At 37.1% G+C, this 25,064-nt stretch overlaps 1 protein-coding gene across 1 annotated transcript in view; it reads left to right on the plus strand.

Moving 5' to 3' along the window:
* The window catches only part of PLD5 (phospholipase D family member 5), a 181,557-nt gene that overhangs the window by 64,653 nt on the left and 91,840 nt on the right, over window positions 1–25,064 (plus strand). Inside the window, 1 exon segment of the mRNA XM_054197300.1 lies at window positions 12,870–13,006. Within this exon segment, the coding sequence (XP_054053275.1) occupies window positions 12,870–13,006 (137 nt within the window).

Raw genomic sequence — 25,064 nt, forward strand, 5'->3', positions numbered from 1 at the left:
GATTTTTTTTTTCTCTGTATGTGTGCCTCGCCTCCCCCCCTCTCATCCCCCGCCCCCCCAAGATATCTGTTATATCTGTTATCTTCTGCTGGTTTTGAAACCTGGTATCCTTTTTGTGGACTTTTCTCTGCACTCTATGAAGAAAGAAACATGTAAGATGGTAGAATGGAGTGGGAGCTTCTTGGTGAGAGTGAGACCGTGGTGATGATGAATTCTTTTGCTGTTGGGTGGAGTAGGGAAGGAGGTAAAGGGTGTGAATATAGTTGAAACAGTGAAAGAAGGGGACATCCAGGAACAATTTGCTTTGGCCAGTTTACTTGATTCTCTTCTCTGTCTCCTGCATGCATAATGGTGTGTGTCAACTTCACTAGGGATAGGAAAAATACTCCTATAACAATGAGGTATACTGAGAACACTGTAACAGTTCTCATCCAGAAAGAGATTATAGTAGAGGGAAGTAGAAGATTGGAGGTCTTAAAGGCTTCTTGCTGTTTGTTTATTGATTTCATTTTTTTTCTCTTGGGGCTCTTTTTTTTGTTTGTTTGCCTGTTATATATTCATGTGTGCTTGCAAATTTATTCTTATTGTAAACATTCAAATCATTGTACTTTTGTTGTGATTCAGGGGAAGCCTTTCTGATGAAACATTTTTGAATTAGTAAGACTTATTTATTAAAAAATATTATGAATAGCTAGCACCAGACATTCTGGTCATTGAAAACTTTGAGGAATTGATTTTTTTTTTTCCTTACCTAAATCATTCCCCAAAAAACCCCAACCCAAACAAAAAAAGCCACACACACTGAACAAAGAACAGAAGAACTGGAATGTCCCTCACGGTCAGAGAAATGTAAGCAAAGCAGAGCCCCTGGGGCCCCCTCCAAGAAGAGTCAGCTGTCTTTGTGAGATGCATGTGAAAGTGAATACTTCCAGCCTGGCTTTCTTCATGTTGGAGCTTTGCATGTGGAGTAGGGGATGGTGCTCCTCCTGGTGACATCCCACTCTTCAGCGCTCTGTTCACTACAAAAAGTGTAATTTGGAATCATAAACAAGTGACAGATACCAAGGAGGGAGATTTGTCTCTTGTTCCTTTTCTGCAGAAATTGAGGGATCTTGACGTAGAGAATTTCTTCAAAGCGTTGGGGAGGCAAGAAATGATCTGGACCAAATATCTTTGTTTCCTATTTCCAAAAGTGATAGTAGGGATCAGTTTTGTGTATATAATTTTGAGTTCCCAGAAGCCAAAGTCAGTACAGCAGTCCCATCTTTACTCATAATTTGCCAGTCAGTAAAGAATTATCCATCAAGTAGATTTACTTAAGAAATAAAAGTTACAAATACTGTCATTTAATTCAAATACAGAATTTTATAGGATAAAAAAACATGGTAACTAAATTAGCTCTCAAGTCTGTCATAAGAAAGAAAGCATAGATCAGATACACTTAATCACTATAATTAACTAGTTTACCTTTATATCTCTAATTAGCTATGGATCATAAGCCTCTCTTTATTTTCCTTTATCTCTCTTTAAAGTAGAATATAATTCCTATTGTGAGTGTCACATTGGTTGTGTTCTCTGTGACAATGGAATTAACTTGCTTGGTCGAATGGCAAATCTATTATTTCAACATGTACTCACAGTGTAGAGCTAAAAATAAATGCTTCCTCTATGAGATAATTTCATTTCATGAACTTATGTCAATTTATAATAGCGTTAATAAAACTTTTTCCTTAAGCGTGTCTCATCAGAATGAGTAAAAGCAAACTCTTAAAAAAAAAAAAAAAAAAAAAAAAAAAAAAAATTTGAAATCTCTTACACTTTATGAAAGGGAAACTAGCAATTTATGATTCATCTACCAAACCAAGTTAGTACCTCCAGGTTCAGTTGCATCACCTGCCTTTGTTTGTAGAATCATTGCTTTATCGGGACTTAATGTGATGTTGCTGTAATTGATGGCACATGCACTCTTAGCCTGTCCCCAATTGCAGGATGAAATACTTAAAACTCAGTGGAAAAATTTTAAGGTAATGTATTTTGCCGTATTAATTTGTCTGAGAAAAAACATGCTCCAGGTAGAGTGATGAATTTGTTATGCTGAAGAACTGCACTTGAGCTCAAATTTGCGGCTGACAGCCTCCCTCATGGCATTCATGTGCCAGTGGCCACAATTTTGTATTTTTAAGTGTGGATTGGGGTTTTTTTTGGTGTGGTTTGTTTGTTTTTTTTTTTTTTTTTTTTTGGCTAGTCTCTTTTTGAAAGAATCTTAGAAAAAACAATGAAGGGCTGTGTGCAAGAAGCTTTAGCTGACTGTACACGTGATCATTTAATTTGCCAAAACTAACATATGCAAACACTGGGAAAAAAATTTCTTCATGAGTTTTAAATTTCAGTTAGTTTATCTCAAAGCCTTATTAGCAGCATTATTAGATAAAACGCTTTCTTGAAAGACATGATTTTTTTTTTTTGTAGTTGCTGTGCTGTCAGGAAGTTTTAGGTTACTTAACTGAGTATGTCACTAGGTTGTTTTATTTTTTCCCCCACAACTACTAAAGTACTAAAATAAATTATAGTTTCTTTTAAACACAACAGGCATTAGCACTTGTAAATTAGAGATCACAAGTATGAAATCAGTGTATTCATCTGTAGATAGTCTGGTTTGCCTTCACAAATAAACATATATAACTGAATCTAACATACTACTAATTTTTCCGTGCGATTTAGAAATAGATTTGTGTTGGCTGTTAACAGTCATTTATTATATATATATGTGGGGTGTCTATGTGTATAAATACACATATTTAAGAATATATATGCACACAAAAAAATTATACATTTAATAACTGTCCTGGAACCAGAATTCATATTCCAGATGCTCACTGATTTCAGGGAACGTGGCGTAGATATGGGTAAGACCCACAAAGACGTTGAGGTGCTTTTTGGATGCCAAAGTGATGTGGGTTGATCTGTCATGGACATACTTGCACTGACATTGTTAGTTTTACTGTATTTTCTCTAAAAAGGTCCAATACACGTGAAAGTTTGTTTGTGTGCTGCAATGCTAAATACCATAATTAGCCAGAGCACACCCTGTCCTTGTCCTCTGTCCCCAAATGCTTTTTGTCCTGGCTTCAAAATGTTAAAGTGTTCTCAATTGTTGGAGGTTACCATCTCAACACATTGTCTTTAGGCTGGAATATGGCTTAATAGCACGACAGGATTGTTCTTAAATTTAGAACCTTTGTATCTGTTATATTTTTCTCCTTTTGGTGCCTTACCTGAAGAGCTACGGCTATCCTATAGTTACCGCAAGTCCTGCCTAGTTTGGGGCAGAATTGTGCTGCCAGAGCAACGTGTATTAGACTGATCCAGTGGAGTGGGATGGAATTGCTGGAGTCATTTTAGCTGAATTGACACCTCAATGCTCCAGCTCATTTTGGTCTTCAAAGGTGACAAAATGGAAATAAAAGCTGAAATATGTGTTAGGCCTTGTTAAATGCATGACTTCCAAGTACTTCAAATGTGGGATGCCTTTCCTTTCTTGGTGAGATGTTTAAAATGAGCCTGAAATGTCTAAGGGGAAAAGTTTTGAGATGTTTCATTGTCAACTAATAAGAAAAGTGTAGTTTTCCCCTTCTTTATAATTTAAAATATTCCATTTCACTTTAGATAAAAAGTTGCAAGTGTACAATTAACAGTTCATTCCAGAACAGATTTAAGAAATTCATGGGTCAGTGTTAGTTGAAAAATATTATTATGATGAATGCAAACAAAGTGTAGAAAAGATAGAGTAATGTAGACTATTTTTTTTTTTTCCTATTGATTATGAAAACAAGAGAACTACTGGCTAGAGGCAGATGCAGTATGGCAAATTACTGCAATTTCTTGTTCAGTGTCAGCAGGAGATTCTGATTTGTAGAGATTTTAGTATTTCAGTCTAGTTTTCCATTAGGAGATAGGACTGTGAACATCAAATTTAAACTAGGTGTTCAGAGAAGTAAGGCTGCTACTTGGAGCTTTCTAACTGCTTGGCCCACTATGCTGTAGACTCCAGAGTGATACATAAAGGGTGTAAAATTCCAAAGAGCATTTTCTGCTAGCAATCAGACAAGTGCAGCGCCTGCTGATACCTGGACTTGTAGACTATAGGCCAGTCTTTGTATCATCTGCTGGATCCCCCCAGACACCTGTCCTCCAATGATTATAACTGATTTTAAATGGACTGTTCGGCAATATACTAAATTAGCTTGCGTCTTGGTGTATTTAGTAATTTATTCTTTCTCAAAATGCTGCCTTATAGGATCCAGTTCTTGATGGGAAAGAATAGACCTTTAAATGTTTGTTTTTTCAGTGATTATTTGCTGTGTTTCACCTGATTTCTGAAGAGGACGGAGTTCAGTTTTTAATTATATTTGTGAACTAAAATTGTTTATAAAAGGCTTCTTTTCTGTACACGAAAGATCTAATACAATTAAGCACTGTATGTTTATACATGTTAGTAACACCATTTTAAGCTGCAGTGTTGTAGTTTGTAGACTCTCAAGAGCTAATCTGAATTTTTTAACTTTCTTTTTTACCTTTTAAATTTTATATTTATTTCCAGTCCTCTCAGTTTTTCTTTCTACGTCTTGCTTCTGTCTTTCGTAATGTTTTTTCCTTCTTTCTTACCTTTTTGCTTGCTTCCTTCCTTTTCTTTTTTTTTTTTTCCACAGCTCTTCCTTTGTGATCCATGGACTTCCGTTGCTGGGGTTTTTTCCTCATATTGGACATAATTTCCACTCCACCCCACTTCTCATGTATTTTCTTCTCTCCATCCTTCCCTTCAGTGTACTCTACAACCGTTCTTTCTTTGGTCATCCCAAAAAGTTAATCCAATTCTGTTGCCGTTAGTTCTGGCGTTTGAGATTCATTTTTTTGTTTGGTTTGGTTTTGCTCAAGGTACTTTGTCTTTTATTATATGGTAGAGCACTGATGCAAAAAGAAACTGATTATAGCTTTTTCTAGCATGGCAATTTTTACTTGCAAAACTCCTGGTGGAGCAATGGGTCTAATGCTAGTGATGCTAAAAGTCCTTACTTAGAGGCTCCAGGTTTAAAGATGTATAAAGAGATATCAGGATATAGGAATCCAATTTAAAGCAGTCTTACTAATGAGGTATTAATAGTATTCTGAATTGGTTGTTCAGGACAGGTTCAGATTGTTCGATACTTTTTTTTGTTGGAGTGTTTTGTTTTGTTTTTCCAGAAGATACTGGATTTGAGAAGACTGTTATTGTTAGGATAGACAATGGCCTTTTTTGGCATTGGCAAATTATAATACTGTCTTACATTATGCTGAAGACTGAGTCGATATACCATGTTGAGAAGTCAGGGCCCAATTTCGGGAAAACGGCACACAAACACTTAAATGTATTTAGGCTTTCCAGTCCTCCTCTTATGCCAATTCTGGTCAACAAAATGCATTAGAGGTTAGTTGGTCATGTGCTGGAAAACCTTTTTTTCTTATACAGCTCATATTCTGAATGTTAATAGCTTTCTGTAATATGGCACTTTGTGTGGAGGAGGTTCAGATAAGTAACCCCTAAAGCTTTGGATTTCTTCCAAAGTAGTTTATTGGTTTTCTATTTATAGTAGCGTGTCTGTCCATGTGTTATCTGCCTGACCTCTTGGATCAAACGTTTGTTCAGTGAGCAGTGAAAGCAACGCAGCTGCTTCTCTGCGTGTGCATGCTCAGGGCTCTCAACTCCTCGGTGTCCCACTGCGGCAGTGAATCCTCCCATCCCTGTCTCCGTGAGGCTGCATGGTGCTGGGCTATGTGTCTGGAAGGCAAAACTTTGGACTGTCTTTCCTTCAGTAGAGGCACTAATTTGTTTCTCTCTCTCTCAGCCAATTCTACCTATGTACTGGATTTTGTAAAACATCTGAGATAATTACATTTCTATAAACCTTTCTTTCAAATACAGATTCAAAATAAACTGGGCAAACGGACTGCTGGGCAGTGTGACTTCATGTGCTTTGTTTGCTTGGAAAACACTGAAATTATAGAATGTTGTTTGGGGAATTAACTCTTGATTCTCTTCTTTCTGCGGTAACTCCAGGACTATATATTTATTGTTGATTTTTCTCTAAACTGTCTCCATGCAGTCTTGAAAGGTGAAAAAATATGCCAACTTAAAGTAGAGGGTAAGAATTATTTTTGCCTTGTATGCAGTACAAACATTATATCAGGATGTAGAGATGTAAGCCAACGCAACAGTATGACATGATTGATTCGTGTTCAGGTTGTAGTGTGCAATAACTCGTGGGTCCTTTTGTGGAAAAAGGAAACTATTTAAGAGTATAAAAAAATATATTCTACTGCTCAGACCCATAGCATATCTAGTCCTGTACTCTGTGTAACAGTGGCAACAGCATGTCTCCTATCATCTCTATTAAAGGGCACGTCCCTGCCTGTATTCTCTAGCATTTACTCTGGACATGTTTTCAAAGGCTTTGTCTAATCTCTTTTTAAACCTGCTGCTGCTGTTTGCTTTCACAGCCTCCCGTGGCAACAAATACCAGACACTCAATATCCACTTCATAAAAAGTACTTTATCTTTTTGAAACTTAACTCCTACAGGTTTCAATAAACATCCCCTATTTGCGATACTTGGTGAATAATAATTTTGCCTTCTGATGATTTTGTACCCCTGGTCATCTTTCTTCTCCTTTCCATGCTATGGACTCTCCTACCCTTTTTTGGTCTGTCTTCCTAAAGCATCTGCTCCAGCTTATTAATCACTTTGATTATCCTGTTTCCTAATGCTTTCTCAGTTCCTGTATCTGTGCAACTGATTGCACCTACCTGCTGGTAGCTCTGTTCCTTAATTGAATTTTAACCTATTTTTTTCTCAACGTACCCCCTAAATTGTCAAGAACATTTTGAAATTTTAATCCAGTCTTCCAGCATGCTTTCAATTTGCACTGCTTTTGTTTTGATTGGAAATTTAATAAGCACATTTCATTTCTAGTCCATAATTTAGATTGTTAATGAAGACATGAACAAAACCAGATACACAGCAGAATCCACTGAATCCCTTCTGAAATGTCCTCCCATTTTTTCAATGAGCATGATATTCCAACCAGTTTTACACCTCTCCTATAATAATCTGGACATAGTTTCTGTGGTTTGTTAGAAAGTTTATATTAAAGATCAAAGTATATGTTATTTTCAGCTTCCGCAGCAGGATAACAGGACTTGTGACTAGGAAAGATGGAAATCAAAATTGATTGATGTGACTTTTTCTTGACAAAATTTCTTATCTTCTAGGTGTTTACATATAATAGCTTAATTTCTTACTTGTTCAAGTATTTTCCAGAGATTGACGTTAAAATAACTAGTTTATGATTTCCCAACTTCTATTGCCTGCCCACCTTTTTTTAATGAATATGGGAAACACTTTTGCTTTTTCCAATCTTCTGATACTTCACTCATGCTCATGAGTTTTCAGAGGTAACTGCTAAAAGTTCTCTGTTAGCTTCAGCCAGTACCTTAAATATCCAAGGATGACTCTCGCTAGGCCCAGCCAATTTGAAAATATTTAACTTATTTTAGCATTCTTGGATTAGTTCCTTCCTATTTTTGCTTAAATAGGATCTTAAGTGTTGATTGGTATTAATCATGCTAACTGGGGATTTAAGGCTGCAATGAAGATTATTACTGTATGTGGATTCAGATTAATGGAAAATGGTCTTTATAGTAATGTTTTTTTCCTCTAGTAAATACATATAATGATTTTAAGAACCAAGGTTAATCCAAGAATGATTGCTAATTCTTGATTCCTTGCTATCTTTGGCAAATGTACTGTAGCATGCCATAAAACCCCACTCGTAAGCAGAATTTAAAGAGCTGCTGAACAGGTGTCGAAGATGCGTGCTTTTGTTCTCACACTGGTGTTCAGACATGTTGCAGGAAAGAGCAGACCACTGATATGACAGAAGATGTGAAAAAATACTTCTTAGAGCCTCTGTGGTTCTGACAAGCAGATGTGAACTCCGTATTAGTACACTGTATAAATATTGCCTCATTTATTCTTTAAATAGGTATAAAAATAAAGTACAAGTTCAAAGCCATGACATGTTTTGTTGTTACGTGCTCAGTTTTCTTAGCAGATGCAGCGTTGCAATTTCATGGCTCCTGTTTTGGGAGAGAATGACATTTTTGTGCTGTATTGAGGGAAGAGTAAAGTCCTGATTATATTTAGTGTGTTACAGAGATACCTATTGTTTGTGAAGAAACGGAAAGCTTTATCAGCCATTGAAGTGTTCTTAACAGCTTTTGAGCAATGGGAGTGCAATAAAGATGGAGGGCTTTTTCTTTCTTGCTCTCATTTTAAATTCAGCCTGGGTAGCACAGGCTCCAATGCAACCTTAACTGACATAGATTATCCTTTTTCTTAATAATAAATAAACAGATAGGGTCCTTCTCAGATTAAAATCTAATCTGAAGAGTACTGCACTGCATACCCATTGTGCAGCTTTTTATCACTCTTCACCCAGGGGTATAACAGCATGAAAAACACCATGCTTTGTTTTAGTAAATGCAACGTTCTGGTAGATTTTTTTGAACCTAGGTATTGTTTAAGCTAGACGAGGGAGGTGAAAGAAACGCGTTTTGCTCATGAAGTGGAAAATAGCGTTTTTGATAGTCCTTGCTCCCGCAGGAGTTTCTTTCCCAATCTTCCATAGCTCTGAAGAATTTCTGGGCTTGCAGCAGAGACATCTCCACGCTGTCAAGTGTGAAACTCAGCCATGGCTGTCCTCTGACAGGTCCGGTCAAGCTAGTAGATGGTCTGGGCCCAGGCCTCAGCATCTCTAGCAGTCTTCAAGTATGTAAGAGACTGCAGCAGCAAAGAATGGAATACTCTGTTCTCCATTTCCAACATGTATGGGAAGGGAAAAAAAATACATTGCAGCATAAAAGACTTAAGTTAGGCATCAGTAAGGTACCAATATGTGGGATGTGTTGCCTAAAGAAACTGTAGGATCTCTTTCAACTGCAGATTTTTAGAGACAGATTAGACAAACATCTGTTAGAAGTGAAATTTGTATGAATTAACCATATATATGGACAGATGGACTACATAAGCTTTAGCGGTCCCTCCCAACCCTGTATTCCGTAATTAAGTTTTGAAGACTGAAAGCTTAAACACCGAGGGTTTTTAGGCATTTACTGAAGGAAGCATGAGGATAGGTCTGATAAGCTCTGAGAGGGATCGCGGTTGCCAAGGGGATACAAACAACACAGCATCAAGCAAACAGTCTGCCCAAGGCCACCGATGCAAGAGTCTGAAGAGCAAATCTAGCAGATTCCTTCTAGTCTGCCGATGGTATGAGCTCTTCTATTTTGAATTCCTTCAAGAAGCCTGCTATTACTCACACATGCACAAACCCATACACGCATGCATGCATGCTATAACAGAAAAGTGACATGGTCGGTTCTATCTATTTTAATTAGAAAAAGCCTATTAGAAAATTGCCTGCAGTATGGCGTCGGTGCATGAAAATTAATATTTATTGCTATTGTCAAAAGAAAGGCTTGGAAAACTTGTTTGGTGCCGGTAGCTATTTTTATTCTTTGTTTTCTAATAAAAAATCCATTTGAATCTAAGCAATATTCAAATATTCATTTCTAATGTGATATTTACATTTAAAAGCAATCAAAAAATCACCACTCAGCAGGAGTAATTTCAAGACTAACTGTAAAACTATTCAAAATCCTCCTTACTAGCTGTATAACTTTTTTAAATCGTCTTCACCTGACCCTTCAGACCTGTGACTAAAAATGTAGGATTAGGAGAACCACAGACTTGGAATTTTTTGCTTTTTTTTATTTAATATTTTGTACTACCCTTAGTTCAAAGAAAAAATACCATTGTCATGGTTTAATAAGGTGGTTCTCTTTTTTATGTGTGGATTTACAAGGTCCCCTACACTATTTGTAATCATGCTGTTAAGCTGGTACTTAAGACGAAGTGAAATAACTAATACATTATAATTGTCAAAAACAAATGCACAATATAAAGGATCTGTATAAAGAAGAGCAGTAAATTGGATCTGTGCAGTTCTGTCTATTTTAGTGCTGCTAGAATCGCAGTGGTCTTACTAGTAGTGCTACCTTTGTGCTGCTCATAGTGAGAAGCAGTCAAACTGCAGAGCTTCACAAGCTGTATGCATGCAGAACTGAAAGAACAGGGATTTAAACTTCATACAAATTTCAACTACAACACAGAAGTCAAGAAGCCTTGACTACGTTCCCCAAGTTTATGTGGAATGGGAATTAAAGCTAGATTAGGAGGATCCATTCAGAATTATTTTGGACTTCCCTTTCCATATTCCTTGACTATAACCAATTAGAAATTGCTACCGTAAAATTTCTTGCTATTGAAGGGGAATGTAAGGCATCCGTTGCACCTGCTTTTTTCTTTTTATTTTCTTTCCTCTTGTAATACCATATAATTTTTGATACACTGTAGTTTTTACATAGATTTTGGCATTTAAGTTTTAAGCTGGTTAAAAGGTTTTTAAGGGCTATTTTATGACTTATGGCATGTGTGATAGAGGTACTGTGGACTCTTTAATGAAACATCTCTCGCTGTCTCCATGTGTGCTGGCCCAGCCTTGGAGGCTACTGTGGTCCCTTCTGGTCCAGTGACCCTGCAACTCTCTGTAGTTGTTTTGCTGCTTGCATGGCAATGTAGCAAGAAGATGGCAGATATTTCTTGGAGCAAAGGCATGAAGTAGTTTCTACTGTGTGGTAGTTAGGATGCTTTTTGCTACAAATGTGCCCAAAATAGGGACTCAGGACTGTTCCCACTGAGTAGAATGGCTGCAGTTATCCTAGTTTGGGAGGAAAAAGAACACTAGTGTTGCAAGCCATGCTGGGGTCACATCCCCTGCTCTTAGGGGCTGGAGAATGAGCCCTTGTTCTGTTTGGCTTGCTGATACAGGAGTAGCTTTGCTATCTTGCTGCCATGGTGATATGCTCAGCACTTGGAAGAAACTGCATCAAACAGTTTCTGCAAATACACTTGCAGAACTGTAAAAAATCTACATGAGACAATGGTCATCTTAGCAAGAGTGTGAGCCATCCTGGTGAAGAAATGGCATAAAGCGGTGTCCCAGATCTGAAAATCTCTATCTTTGGCACTTCTTAGTTTTTCTTGCCAGTAGTATGAGTCAATGAGGCGATGTTTTAACATTTTTCTTTAAAGTCCTACTGTGTGTTTGGCTGCAGCCTTAGTTCTGGACACCCAAATGCAGTCATTTCTAATTCTTTTCATACGTTGCCATGATTATTCCTAGCAGCATTAAAAGAAGGTTTCAGAAGTAGGCTTTGTAAATGCTTGGAGAAGACTTTCTTATGCTGCAATCTTGTAAGAGTTTAATGTATTAGAAAACACAGATTCAAACGTATATTTCAAATATGTCTAACGTGCATTATATTTAAAATATGCATGTAACCCAAGTGGCATGTTCAGTGTTATTGTTAGATAAAAGGGTACGTTCCTCACTGAATTTCAGAAAAGTTGTTCCAGTTTGTCCGAAGAAGTTGTTTGCTGTGTTTTAGATTTTCTAAGACTGAAATAAAATGCTTATATGTGATTTGTTCTGACATACATGAGCTTGTTTATTCTGGGATGTGCACTAGTTTGGAAGTTTTGAAAGCTTATTTAAAAAAAAAAAAAAGAAAAAGAGGCCTTTATTCATACGGGAAAACATTCTTATTACTCTGAAGCTTACTACCTCTTAAACAAAATGTCAGGAACAGTGGAAATATGAAGAAGTTAGTTTTCAGCTGCAAGCATGATCTTGCTTCCTTTCCCTTATGCTTTTCCTTCTTTCCCACATGCTTTCCCAGATGCTTTCCCACTTTCACATTCCTTTATAAAGCTTTTTTTCTTTATGTGAAATTTTAATTACAGGGCAATAATGAAAATTAAGAAACTAACTATGGCAACAAAAGTTAGACTTTTATATTTATATACATACTTGTGGTTTTGTGCACGTTTTCTTCAGAAGAAAAATGCATGTTACAATTGTTTGAACATTTAGTTTCAGAATAGAATATACTTTACGTTCATGCAGCTATCTAAATTGCATGTCAGTAGATTGTCTTTAGAAGGTTTACACAGTTATATCTGGTTTAATACTGCAGGATTTCGTATTGTAGAATGAGGTAGCGCTGTGCCATGTTTTAATATTTAATCTGAGATGTGGAGAATGTTGCCTATCGTATTGAGCAACAGTCTTCCATTGTTTCCTTGAATCCTATCTATCATCTGTGAATTTGTTTGCCTTATAATATAAGTACTGTGGGGCAAGGACTTGCCAAAGTGTCTCAGTTGCTGTGACAATCATAGTAACGTCAGTTACTTTGTGTAGCAATAAAAAAATTACTTTGCTCTTCAGTGTTCTTGCAATGGCATGTTTTATTTCAGCCAAACACAACAAAACTCTCAAGACTTTTGAGTACCATCCTAAGTGTGTACTTTATCTGTGAGGCGCAATCAGAAAATAGGTAGTTAATGTAAGAATCATTATTTTAATGCATAATGCTTTCTTTGTGGTACAAACAGAAAACAGTTTAAATTATGAATATAATTCGTGACATGAATTATTTAACAATGTCTGAGAGATTTAAAATGCATCTCAAGGTGATACCTGAAGGACAGTTTTGAGAGTGTTTTCATCCTGAGGTGTGTTTCATGTTGACAGATATGGCAGTAAGATCTTCAAAGAATTTTCGATCTTATGTAAAAGTTTTAGAGTCTCAGGTCATTGACTGGAATGTGCTCATGCCATTAAAACTTTTTTAATCTTAATCTCTTTCAGTCCCAGCAAAGATGCATTGTGATCTTTGCACTGGTATGCTGCTTTGCAATTCTGGTTGCACTGATATTTTCGGCAGTGGATATTATGGGAGAAGATGAGGATGGACTCTCAGAAAAGAACTGTCAAAATAACTGTCGGTAAGAGGTAACAAACAAAACTTCTCTTTTGGGGTGGACAAGAACATGTATGTGTTATATAATGGCATGTAGTAATTACCATAGTCCTGTGGTGTAATTGTGAAGAGTAGGTAACAGAGGGAAAACTGGTTTCCTCTGAATTTCTGGGTTTGGAAGTTAGCTTGCCAAAGTAAAGCACACTTTTTGAAGTTACTTTTGGTGGTATGTTTTGAGCAAGACCCTTGTGTTGGTTCAATTATTTTGTAAGCATGGGTCAAAGCACACTAAATTTCAGTAAATGAGTACTGAGGTGGCTCACATAGTTCCCAATTCTGTCATGTCTGTCTGTCATCAAGAGCTTTTTTTTCTTTCTTCAGGAAGGTCATTTTTGACCTAAGACTGCTATCCCTTTTGTATAGGGGAACCTCTTATATATTCCCGTTTGTTGCACTCCCCTAATGGACACAGTGGCTTGCCTAGGAACTGCGAAGAAAATTAGTGATACGGGCAGAAAGACTGGAGTATTGACTATGTTGCATTAAGATTTGCCTCAGACACCTGCCACGGTTGTGTATATCTTTTAACATTAGATTTAAGTAGGTAATTAGATTTTTTGGGTGTTTCTTTCCCAGGCTCGGTATTTCATTTTACTGCACCTCACTGTCAGGTTCATCCATGAATCTGTTCATCGGTGATGACCAGTGCTTTTCCTGCATAGTATTGTCCAAGGTCCTCTTATGTCCACCAGCAAAGCTGATTTAACAAACACGTGTAGACTTCTTTCGCAATTGGATTCTGCTTTTTTCCAAGGATTTAACATACATATAGAGCACCCTCTCTGATTCATTTTGTGGAGAAGCAGTAATCCTTAAATAGCATCTCAGAAATCCATTCTAATCTTATCAGGGAATTGCTGGTGGGGGAAGCGGCCTCTGGGCATCCTCCAGCCCATTCCCCTGCTCAGTGTAGGGTCAGCTACAGCAGGTCGCTCAGGGACATGCACAGTCAGGCTTTGCATAGCTCTGAGGATGGACTCCACAGCCTTCCCAGGCAACCTGTTCACTGTTTGTACAGAATCCACCCAGCTACCAATGGCTGTGAGTTGGAGATATTTGATATTTTTTAGAATAATCTAATGAAAAATTAATGTTTGTTTGAACCTTTTCTCCTTATTTCTGTTTTCTTTGTTGATTTTGTGTGAAAACTCTTTGGGGACAGTGCCTTTTTATGGTGCATCTATCACAGTGTGGTCAGCAGCAATTCACAATCCAGCAAATTGGATTATGTTTTTGCAATTTTTACAATATTTTTTACATGCTGCTTTAAAAAAAAAAGGGGGGGGGGGAGGGAATGGGTGGAGGGGAACGACATTCTTTACATTTGCATCTTTTTTCAAATAGGACATACCTGCAGCACCAGGTAGCTTTGTCCTGAAACCCACCGCCCTTCTGGCACTCTTCTCCCAGCAATGTTTTGTTTTTGTAAAATGGCTTGGCCCTAACCTGTTCACTTTCTTGTATGCCTACAGTTTTGGGCAGCCTTCTAATGCCTTGTCCGAATTTTTCAGAGCTCAGCTAGCTTTCCTTTCCCCATCAGGGTCTTAGATATTCTTCACTGTGAGTTGTTGCCTTCTAAAATTTTTAAAGATACTGCATGTGTCACCTCTACACCCACTGTCTCCATGTGTGAATCTTTGACAGAACTAGGTCAGATGAGGGGAGAGTCTTTCTGCTCATTGGCTTCAGTGTGCTGCACACAACTTCAATACATGCAACAACTACTGCACCACGTTTTCCTTAGTTGTAACAACTAATGTCTCCCATTTTGTTATGGGTAGCTGCATAGGCCTAGCCAAAGAAGAATTTAATCTGCTTCAGTTTGTGTTCTGCAAACAGGAAAAAAAATTCAGAGTGGGAGTGATATACAGTCCTATGGAAAACCAGGGTATTATTTTTAACATGTGTAAGAGATTAATTGCTTTTGTGCCTTTGTATGGGTTATGCCACTCTGCCTTTCCAAAGAATACTCACCTTTGCTCAGTTGTTTGTTGGTTGATGTGTGTCACTCTTAAATCTCCTGGACTGTGTTAGAGGAGCTTGGGAGTAAATCCAGCACGTTGACTTTAAACATAAGAGTCAATGCAACTGCTCTGCATTTGCAGTGATAAAAGTGATCTCAGACCCCAGCTCTATTTTAAGGTTCCTTTCACATAGTGATTTGAGTGTGCGATCTAGCTGCTAATGCCTGAACTAGAAGGCACATCAATGCTGTGTGTATAAACTGCCTAAACCATTTCTAATAACAGTATCCAAGTGCTGGCAGGTGTTACCTGCTAACACTGAATCCTTCCCTACGTGATGAAACTGGGCTTCTCTATGTGTTAAATATATTTCAGACTTAACTGAAGTGCTGTAAGATCAATTGCTGCCTGTGGCATATATTTAGTACTTGGAGTAAGCACTTTTAATAAGTAAGACAAGTATTATTGAATTCTTATATTTCTGCTGTGTGAGTGCTTTCACTGAAATTCAGGAACAGGCACTTACGTTTGCAGGATGTGTGGAGACAGAATGGTAATAGATTGTCCCTTTTTTTTTTTTTAAGATTAAATGATTGTCAAATACAAGTTTACACATATGAATTTTTTTTTGTTTTGTTTTAATTGATTGAATTTGTGAGGAAGCTTGATGGGAAAGGCTGCTATTGATTTCAGAAGAACTTCACTGATGGCTTGTTAAAGGCTTTCATCTTCTGAAAATCAATTTCATTTCTGTCTTTTTATTTTAAAGGAAAATACGTGTGAAATAGAGCTGTGGTCTAGAATAGTTCTTTGGCTAGAAATTTTTGGAGCTTGTGCCAAAAAATAAGAAGTGGGAATTTAAAAAGAGAGAGAGAGAAAGAGAAAGTAAAAGGAAGACATTTTTAGAAGTCTAGAGCTTTTTGTAGCCTGACAGAGGAATCATTGAGGTATGTTGTAAGCAGTGTTACCCAGTAAACCCTGCATCTTTTTGTTGTTGTTGTGATTATATTGTTGTTCATGAATACAAATGCGGGCTTTCTGATTTTCTTGTTGTAATTCAACATGGGGTTCCTGTTCTGTTAATCATTCCTTAAACACTTATTACATAAGGAATACTTATGCAAATGATGCCAAAAAGACCTTCCTCTTTACTGATGGATTTATTTCTCTTGGGGGCTTTGTAATAAAAACAAGTCAGGCAAGTGGAAAAACAGGCTTTTTTGCATGTCTTCACGAACTGCCGAAGGGATTGTTGCAAGCCATCTAAAAGGGTGTATAGGAAATAGCAATTTTTGAAGACATTAAAATATGTTTGAAACTAAAATTATGAACTGTGATTTTAAATCTTTGAGCTTCTTGCTGAAAAATTCAGCCTGTGATTGAGAACTAAAATGCATCTTGCCTTACAGGTCATTCGTGACTGCTACAATGTGAAGTCAGATTGTTGTAGGCTGCAAACCATTTCCTATTCTGTTTGTTGCACAGGCAGAGGAACTCAATATTCAATCATATTGAATATAATATTTAAGAGGAACTTGAATATTTGATATTTAACTAATGACTGAAAATAATTTTTTTGTCTTTTGATGGGTAGGTACAGAAATTTTTTTTTTTTAAGCCTGCTTTGGCTGTTGTAATCCAAAAATACAAATAGGTAACTTAGAAATTACAACCCTGTCCTAATAATTGAGGGCAAATATTGGGGCAAATAAATGTGCTTATCAGATTGATTACCAAGCACGATTGTAAAAATTACTGTATATTCTACTGATACATAAATAATAGCTGGCAGGAGCTGGGGGAAGGTCTGTAAAATTTGTCAGTCAGTCAAACGCTGGCTTTAGAATTGAAATTAGAATCTGAACTCTACCAACTGGAAAACTCTATTGGTTTAGATGAAATAATGCTGTTTGTACTTATTTACACTATCCCATATAACTCTCATACTGTTAATTGTATGTGGGGAGACTTGCTGACTGAAAGTAGACATTTTATTTTACTTTTTTACAGCTGGACTGGGTTTGTTAAGAGACATCTTTTCACTTCAGAGGGTGCTGTACACTATTGGCTTCGTTCCACAAAATTTGATTTCAAAATGCTGGACTTAACAAAATACAAATAGCTTTTGACCCTTCCTATTAAAAGGAATTTCAACTGATTGATTTATAAGGAATAAAAAAAAAAAAGGACTCTGAAAAGTTGAGGTTTTGCAGTTTGCACTTGGTATGGGATACAAATAATTCTCTTGCATCAACAGTAATATTGTTAGGCAGCCCTGCTGAATGAGGCTGGTTAAGAGGATATGCTTAGCAGTCTGGGAACTTTGCCTGTCTTGCTGTGGGTTCATTACACACTGCATCTATAAAATTATATTATTGTAATTTCAAGATAGTCCTTTTTAATGGCTGATCTATTGTGAATAAATCTTGGCTATCCTCTGACATAATGTTAGTCAAGACTTACTTGGCTTTGTTGAAACTGGCTGGTAAACTCTAAAACTCTAAAAATGGCAATCTGGGAGACCAGAAGAATTACAACTGTTAGGAGATGGTCTCTGTTATCCAAAGAGTTTGAACCGAGGTCATTTTGATTTATTACCAGTAATTTTAGCTGTTCAATATGCCTCTTCTCCTGCTTGCTGCAGCTGATAGTCATGCTAGGGTTCCTACAGAGATCGCACATGCCCTTAATTATCCTAGTCTCACCAGCTTTTCCAATACCCATTGAAGCAGTACTAGCAGCTGGCATAGCTCCTGCCTCGGGCTGTGGGTTTGTCCCTGTCTCTTGAGAGGGGCTAAGGAATAACAAGGTGGAAAAGAAAACAATGGCAGCTGCTTTTCATGGTTCCCAAGTTTAGGGTGTAATAAAACTTTTGTTATAATAAATATTTATAATTTTTTTTGCAATTTTTGCCTTTATGTGATGATAATTGGAGGATTTTCGTGATGTGTGTGTTTTCAAGGCAGATTCTGTCTTGGATTCTGTTTCGGTGACTCAATTTTGCTATTTTGAGTATTTCTCTTGTCCTCAGAGTAATATATAATGAAGGCACTTGTTCTTTGAGGACTTTACTTTTCTGTAGGACATGAGTGGCAAAGCCATTTAGTTCACTTGGTGATTGTAGGGAGGCTTTGACCAATTCTGCCCCATAGCAAGTAGATGGTGATACTTTGGCAGTGTTTTTGTTTGCTTTAGAAATTCTTTGGATTGTTATAGATAAGGAATTGTATCCTTCTTAATTTTGGTATCCTGCAGAGGAACTGAATCTTCTTGTTGAAATGCTAAGCTTTAGATGTCAACAGTACCCTGCAGCACTGGGTTCCAGAGATTAAATCCAGTTGTCTACAAGAATTACTTATATTTATCAGTTATTATGTGTCACACGCGTTGCTTTCAATTTCATTAGATGTTTCTTTGTGCTCGGGTTGTGAGAGAGGGCCCACAATTGTTTTGGTTTTGGTTTTTTTTTTTTTTTATAGATTTATAAATCTCTCCTTCAGCTCCTGTCTGCTATTTCACCAAGTAGGGTTTTGCAGCACTATTAAGTAAGCACACTGCAGCACATGCTTACATTGGTTTACCTTGGAAGTGCTTTGCCCCGTCTGATTGTGGGGGAGATTTTCTCTGCGCTGCGTGGGTTCTGAACATAGCAAGGTTTATATTGACTGATTTGTATTTAATAAACAAACTATGACAGGCGTAATAATTAAATGTCTAAACAGAACAAGATGCTTAGATTTTGAAAACAAGCCTGTTAAAGAGCAACTGAAGATTTCTGTTTGCAAAACACTTATGCCACTTGGCATAAAAATGTCTTCTGTCAACATGATGACTGTTGTTCTCTTGTTTTGGGGTGATGGAGAGAATGCGCTATAAAAAAAACTTAATTTTTAAGATAATCCATATTTACAGTCTTTTTTTTTTTTTTTTTGCATCAAAAGAAGGAATACCCTTACCATTGAAGTTTCTATGGCTCGACACTGCAAAGAGCTGGTGGACTGCCTGCAAAGGCATTCAGCATCCTGAGCCAGGGAGGGAAATCAGTAATTCAACAAACTTGCCTAAGAGGAAGATCTACCTTTCCTACCTTTATTTTTAATTTTTAAAAATGTATTTCAATGGAAAAGATACTGTATTAACAGTTTCTCAGTATCTGTACAAAGTAATTTTTTTTTTCCTCTGTTCCTCCACTGATACAAAAAAGGGTCAATTTGTCTGTTTTGCATTTACTTTCAGCTATAAAGAATATCTTCACAAGTTAAGAGAAGTGCAAAAGCTCATGATCTGTTTAGATCTTACTCTGTTTGCATTACTGCCAGAAGAGAGTTCATCATGAATTGCGTGGTATGTATAGGTCTGGGCTTCAACTTGTTTTGTTTGAGTTCACAAACCATTCTTTTTCTCCCACTCTTTGTTCAGTTAAATCTAATGGTTTCCTCTGGAGTTTAGGACAGAGTGCTTCAGAGTCTCCTTAAGACAGCTTTTCCTGTCATGCTAAGCACTGTTCAGGATGTAATACAGAGATTGACATATTTTTTTATTCTTGGCAGTTACATATTTAAATATGGGTTTGTTTCTCCTTTTATGACTTAGAATTTGTGAACTCACATCAGAGAAAATGTTCCAACCTTAATAGAAATCAAATTCCAATTACTTCAAGGGTCCTGAGTAATGTAAATAAGATAAAGAAACAATTCATCTGCCAGAGTATCCTTTCTCTTGTGTAGTCTGTTGGGATTTCTCTATCATCAAATATTTTTTTTTTCTCTTTTCCTTTTCTTTTTAACTTAGTGTGTTCAGAAAACTCAAGTGACTTCATCCCAGGACTCATAAAATTCCCAAGGTCATTTTCTTTACCAGATAGTAAGCCTACACTAAACATAGTTATTAGGTCTAAAATTACTGGTCGTTCTTCTGATCTTTAAGACTGATTGGTGACATTTCAGAGAGGTTTTTATTCTGCCTGGTGAGAATAGCGATCCAACTTAATAAAGCTCCCTGATAAATTGTTCTTCCTTTCCTTTGTGGGAAAGGCATTAAAAATGGCTAAAATTTCTAGTAGAATCTGTCTGAATTCATGCTCCATTTTAGGGTGACTTGTTGATTCATCCAGGGCTGACTTTACCTCAGATCCTAGCAAGCACCTGTTCCAGTGACACCATTTATTTTTAATTGCTTCCCCACCCTCAGAGCAGTATATAAGAAAGGTACTTATTATCCTGTCAGCTTACAGTAGATGTGTTGAGTTCTGTGCCTAATCCTACATTGGTACTGTGAGTGTCCTCTCAGCTAGCGTGATTTGATGTTCCTCAAGAGTACATCAGTTAGATGTACTAGATGTACACGCTAGACACTGCCTCTGGTGATCTGCTGAGTACATCCCAGAGCACCGGGGCAGCGCTGCAGTGCCTGCTGAAGCCTAAGCATGACGCCAGAGCTGTTGGTACTGTTTGGCTGGCTTTGCTGGAGCTGACTATCTTTTTCAGCTGCATGCAGCACACTTTTCCAGTTGTATCACTGAGGCCGTAGTCGAACAGCAGCGGTTCTTGGTGTTAATGCCCCACTGGAAGACATGAAGAATTGATGGTTGAGGTTTGTTAGGAGTGTTTTTTTTCAGATGTTCTGTACATGTTTCAGGAAGATATACTTGGGTGAAACGTGCAGGATTTTCTTTGTTATCCTGAAGATTTTCTTCCTGATTTTTTACCTCAGATTAATACATGGGTTCTGATATAGGTGGAGCCAGAGGCACCTCTCTATGGTCTCTCATATGGGCTCCCTATGTATGTGTTTCTCTAGTTAGTCACAGCGTCACTGCCTGTGCATGATGCTTAGTTACAAAGTATTCTTGTGTGTTGGGTAAATGAACCTCTCTGTTGGTGACCTGTGTTAATCAGGAAAGTATGAGTTTACTTCCTTTACTCAACTTACCCACACCCAATTGTCTTGATGAAGAAGAAAAAACGCATTTGAGATCTTGATACTTCTTATTACCATTACTAATTTTTCATGTTATGTTTCACGTTTTTTCCTTAATGAATTTGCTTCCTGTCAACCTGACCAGAAAACAGAAAAAAAAAAAGCACAAATACCAGCCTCGGCTTCTGCTAGATGCAGTTCCTTATATGTCATTTATTCTCTACTTAATGACCAGTCCTTTCCAAATAAGGCTATTGCAAAATTCTCATACAGTTCAAAGGGAGTTTTCATGCCTGAGAGCATCATAATCTGGTATGTTTAAATCTGGTTTCTTCACATACTTGGTGTTGAAATGGCTCTTCTGAGAACCATCAGTTATTTTCATGCCTTCTGATATGAGTGGGAGGATTCATTTTACCTCAGACTAAATTTATGATGGATATTTAATGGCACGTTAAAAGTTGTTGGGTTTGGATTTTTACTGTTTCTTCTGGATCTGCTTGGAACTCTCAAATAAATATGTTGTACTCATACGTATGACCACAGATGATATTCTGATATCTTTTGACAATTTGGTAGGCATATAGATAATTGATCTTCATCGATCTCCCAAAATACTTCTCTAAAAAAAAACTGTTGGGAAAATAAAATGACCTTTTAGTTTTTTCTTGTTGTCCTTTATGAAATGTCTCCTTAAGTCAGCTGGACTTGAATCAGTCTCTAAAATAATAAATTTTAAAGCTCAGCTTCTAGTGGAGGAGCATTGGAAAAAAATGAAGTTTTACCAATAGCTTAGCAAAATATGAATAAGTGTAAGCTTCATAATTAATCACAAAAATATAAAGAAAGAATTAATGTGCCACCAGCATGAGGAGGTGCAGCCACCATTTGATTTTTGCTCAAGCACAGTCAAAACTACTAATTCTTTTTTCATTCGTTTTTGGATCGCTTGTATCAGCTTGGCAGTGCCTGTTTTTGCAGTTCATTACAGATGCTGGTGGAGAGTAGGCAGACCTATACTTTAATAAAGGTACTAGAGGATGCTTGGGGTGACGTATTTTGGGCAAGGGAGGCTGAAGTGCTGGACTAGTGGAAATGACTTCACAAGCATGCAGCCAGCACTACTGTGCAGTCCCCAGGAGCTGCCCCATCTGGTGTGTTTTATTAGATGTATGTGAGCCACCTTAAAGATATCCTAAACACCATCCAGTTTTGGGCAAAGACAGACTGCCACAGCCTGGAACCAGTCTGTCACTCTAGCAACTTTTTGGGTATGGTCTGGGAAAGTAGTAGAGATGTAACCTCTGACATCAGACAAACTATTCTTTTTCCCAGTGATTCATCTGTTTGCATGAGAAAAGAGTTCAGGACTGACTAGAAAGGAGAAGAGAGTGAGGTGCACAAAGTTGCTCTTGACAAGAGTTGTACAAATATCTGGGATGAGCAGCCAAGTGATTCTGTGTCAGAGGTACTGCTCTGGGCACGTGCACGTGGTAGTGCTCCTGCTAGAAATGTAATTCTAACACTTGAGGATATTTTGATGTTTTCGGGGGTTTTTTGAGAGTCAAGATATTGCTATTAAAATACATTCCATAGAGTTCTCTGTACAGAGTAATTATCAGTTAATGCTTTCTACTAAAATCTGAAAGAGTGCTTTATTTTGTTTTGTTTCTTTTGTGTTTGGTGTTTTGGTTTTTCTTTGCTCTTAGTGCATCAGACTAAAACATTCTCTTAGTAGCCATATAAATACTCCTTTATCAAACTACATAGCTCGCATCTGTTTGGGGAAGACAATCTCTCTATCTTGGCCAGAAACTTACCCATCAATTTTCCCTTTTTTTTTTATTTGTTTCCACCCGACACCAAGTTTTAACTTGGATGCAACAAGTTTTAACAGATGCAGTTTTAACCTGCTGCTGCTCTAAGTGGACTAAACTTAATTACCCTTTAAAAAAAAATAATTAAAAACCAAACAGAAATACAAATAGATACCTAAAAGAAAGAGACAATAGTCAAACCTATCTTAGTGCTCCTAAGGTGTCCTGGAACATTTCCACAGAATCTTGCCTCTGTAATTTGAGTGCTGGCAATGTCCTTTGGGAATGGATACTTTGAGTACTTTATTCTTTTCATCTGTGGATTTTTATTACCATTCTTACCCTGACTATATCTGCTGAATTTGCAGTGCTGATTTCAAAAAGTTGCTGACTAAAGGTTTTACCTTGAATTTTCCTTCATTGTTTTGCAAAGTAGTTTAGTTTGTTCTTGTTGGGCAGGAAGGACATTAATTAAGCTTAAGGGATTGTTGGATGGTGTAAATGTCAACGTCATAGAATATCCTTTTGTTCCTGTCCTGAGGAAGAGAGCTCTTAGAAGATTCACATTAAATTATTGTTAACCATAATTTTATATGGTTATTATATGGTATAATAAATTCATGTTTATTTATGAGGAAAACTAATATTTTGATTCTTGACTGGTTTCTACATCTGTGAGCTAACACATTTATTCATCCTAAGTCATACCAAGATAATCAGGGCCTTTTAGAAAGGTGCACAGGCCAAAAGAAAAAGAAGGTAGCAATCATATTCCCACTTACTGTGTATTGATATGTGATTATTCAGTCCAAATTAATGTTGCTATTTACAGTTGCAAAATGTTCATATAAGATGATTGGGGGTTGTGTGGAAGGAAATAAAAAGGCAACATATATTTTGTCCGTAAATTTAAAAAAAAGGTCTAAATGTCCCTGTAATATTTGTTTGTGTTATTCAGGCCTTATAAAAAGGTTTTGTATGAACTTACATGGTCACAAGCTGAATGTAGAAATAAATTAAAAGCACCTCAACAACTAATTAATGTATATGGCAGTGGCTATTTATACAATATTTGTTTATTTTTTGAGAGACTTGGTAAAGTTGAAATGTTAGGATATTTTGCTGTGTTTTACAGATGGGTGAATAGTGAATGGGTCGCTGCTCAAAAGAACTGATGAGGGGCTTGTGTGGCTGCTATGCAGCTTTATAGAGGACTCTAAGTACCTCACTGCTAAATTTTAGATAATTTGAAAATCAAGGTAGTGGTATTTACCCAAGACTTAAGTATGGTGCAAACAAAGGAAAGAGGCTGAGATACTTCCCAGTGGTTAAATGGGTACCGAATCAGCACTTACTATGCTATGTTGGGAAGTCTGAGCTCCTGATTCCTGACTGATGGATATTCAGGGTGTTCCCTGCAGTATGCATACCGCAAAATATAAGAGGAAAAATTGCAAATTTGGATTTAAAAATACAATGTTAAACACCAAGAACAGCAGCTGGATTTCCTTATGCATGACAGGTACAAGAATGGCTTCACCAAAGAAAGGCAGCATTTTCCAAGTTGTGTGCTCCTTACAGTCCTCATCTCTATTGGAAAGGAAACTGCCTGCTGCGGACTGGGGTGCAGACCTTCTCCAGCTGCCATTTAGGTATAGTGCCTGGAGTGACTGTCAGGAAACATGCGCTTCGTATGAGGCAAACTGTTGTGTGTTACTGTATTTGGAAGATTTTTTTTTTTTCTAAGAACATTTATATGTAGTGAATCCTGAAAATATTATCTCAGACTTAAGAATGTATAAATGAATAAGCTGTTAAGAAAACAAATTCAGTAGGAAATTTTTTGTGTATACGTTGCGAATATAGTAATACTGTGGCATCAAACTGCAATGGAGGAGATTTTTAGAAGAATAGAAATAAAAAGAAGCCCAACCTTTGCATCTTCCTGGTGAGGGGGCAGAAATCTAATGTGCAAAAAGTGATTAAATAAAACAAAATTGGCTGGTCCTTTCTCAAAAGTAAGGAGAAAGTGGGAGGGGGAGAATATGTTTAAAAATATTTCTCTTCTGATGGTGTCCTTGTCCCTTCACGTCTAGAGATTAAGCACGAGCTTTTGAAATACATAGACAAGGCAATTTTGTGGGGTTTTTGATAAGCATATCCTGTAGATCTTAAATTACAGTATGGTAGTGAACAGAGAAACCTAAATGATTTAGTGTATCTTGGTTAATAGAATATATGGCATTCTAGATAATAAACAGCAATGCCAGATAAATTCCTTATTCTAAATTCAACAGAATTGGCTCATGCTGTTTCTTCTTTC

The sequence above is a fragment of the Rissa tridactyla genome, chromosome 3 (assembly GCF_028500815.1).
Source record: "Rissa tridactyla isolate bRisTri1 chromosome 3, bRisTri1.patW.cur.20221130, whole genome shotgun sequence".
Lineage (NCBI taxonomy): Eukaryota > Metazoa > Chordata > Aves > Charadriiformes > Laridae > Rissa > Rissa tridactyla.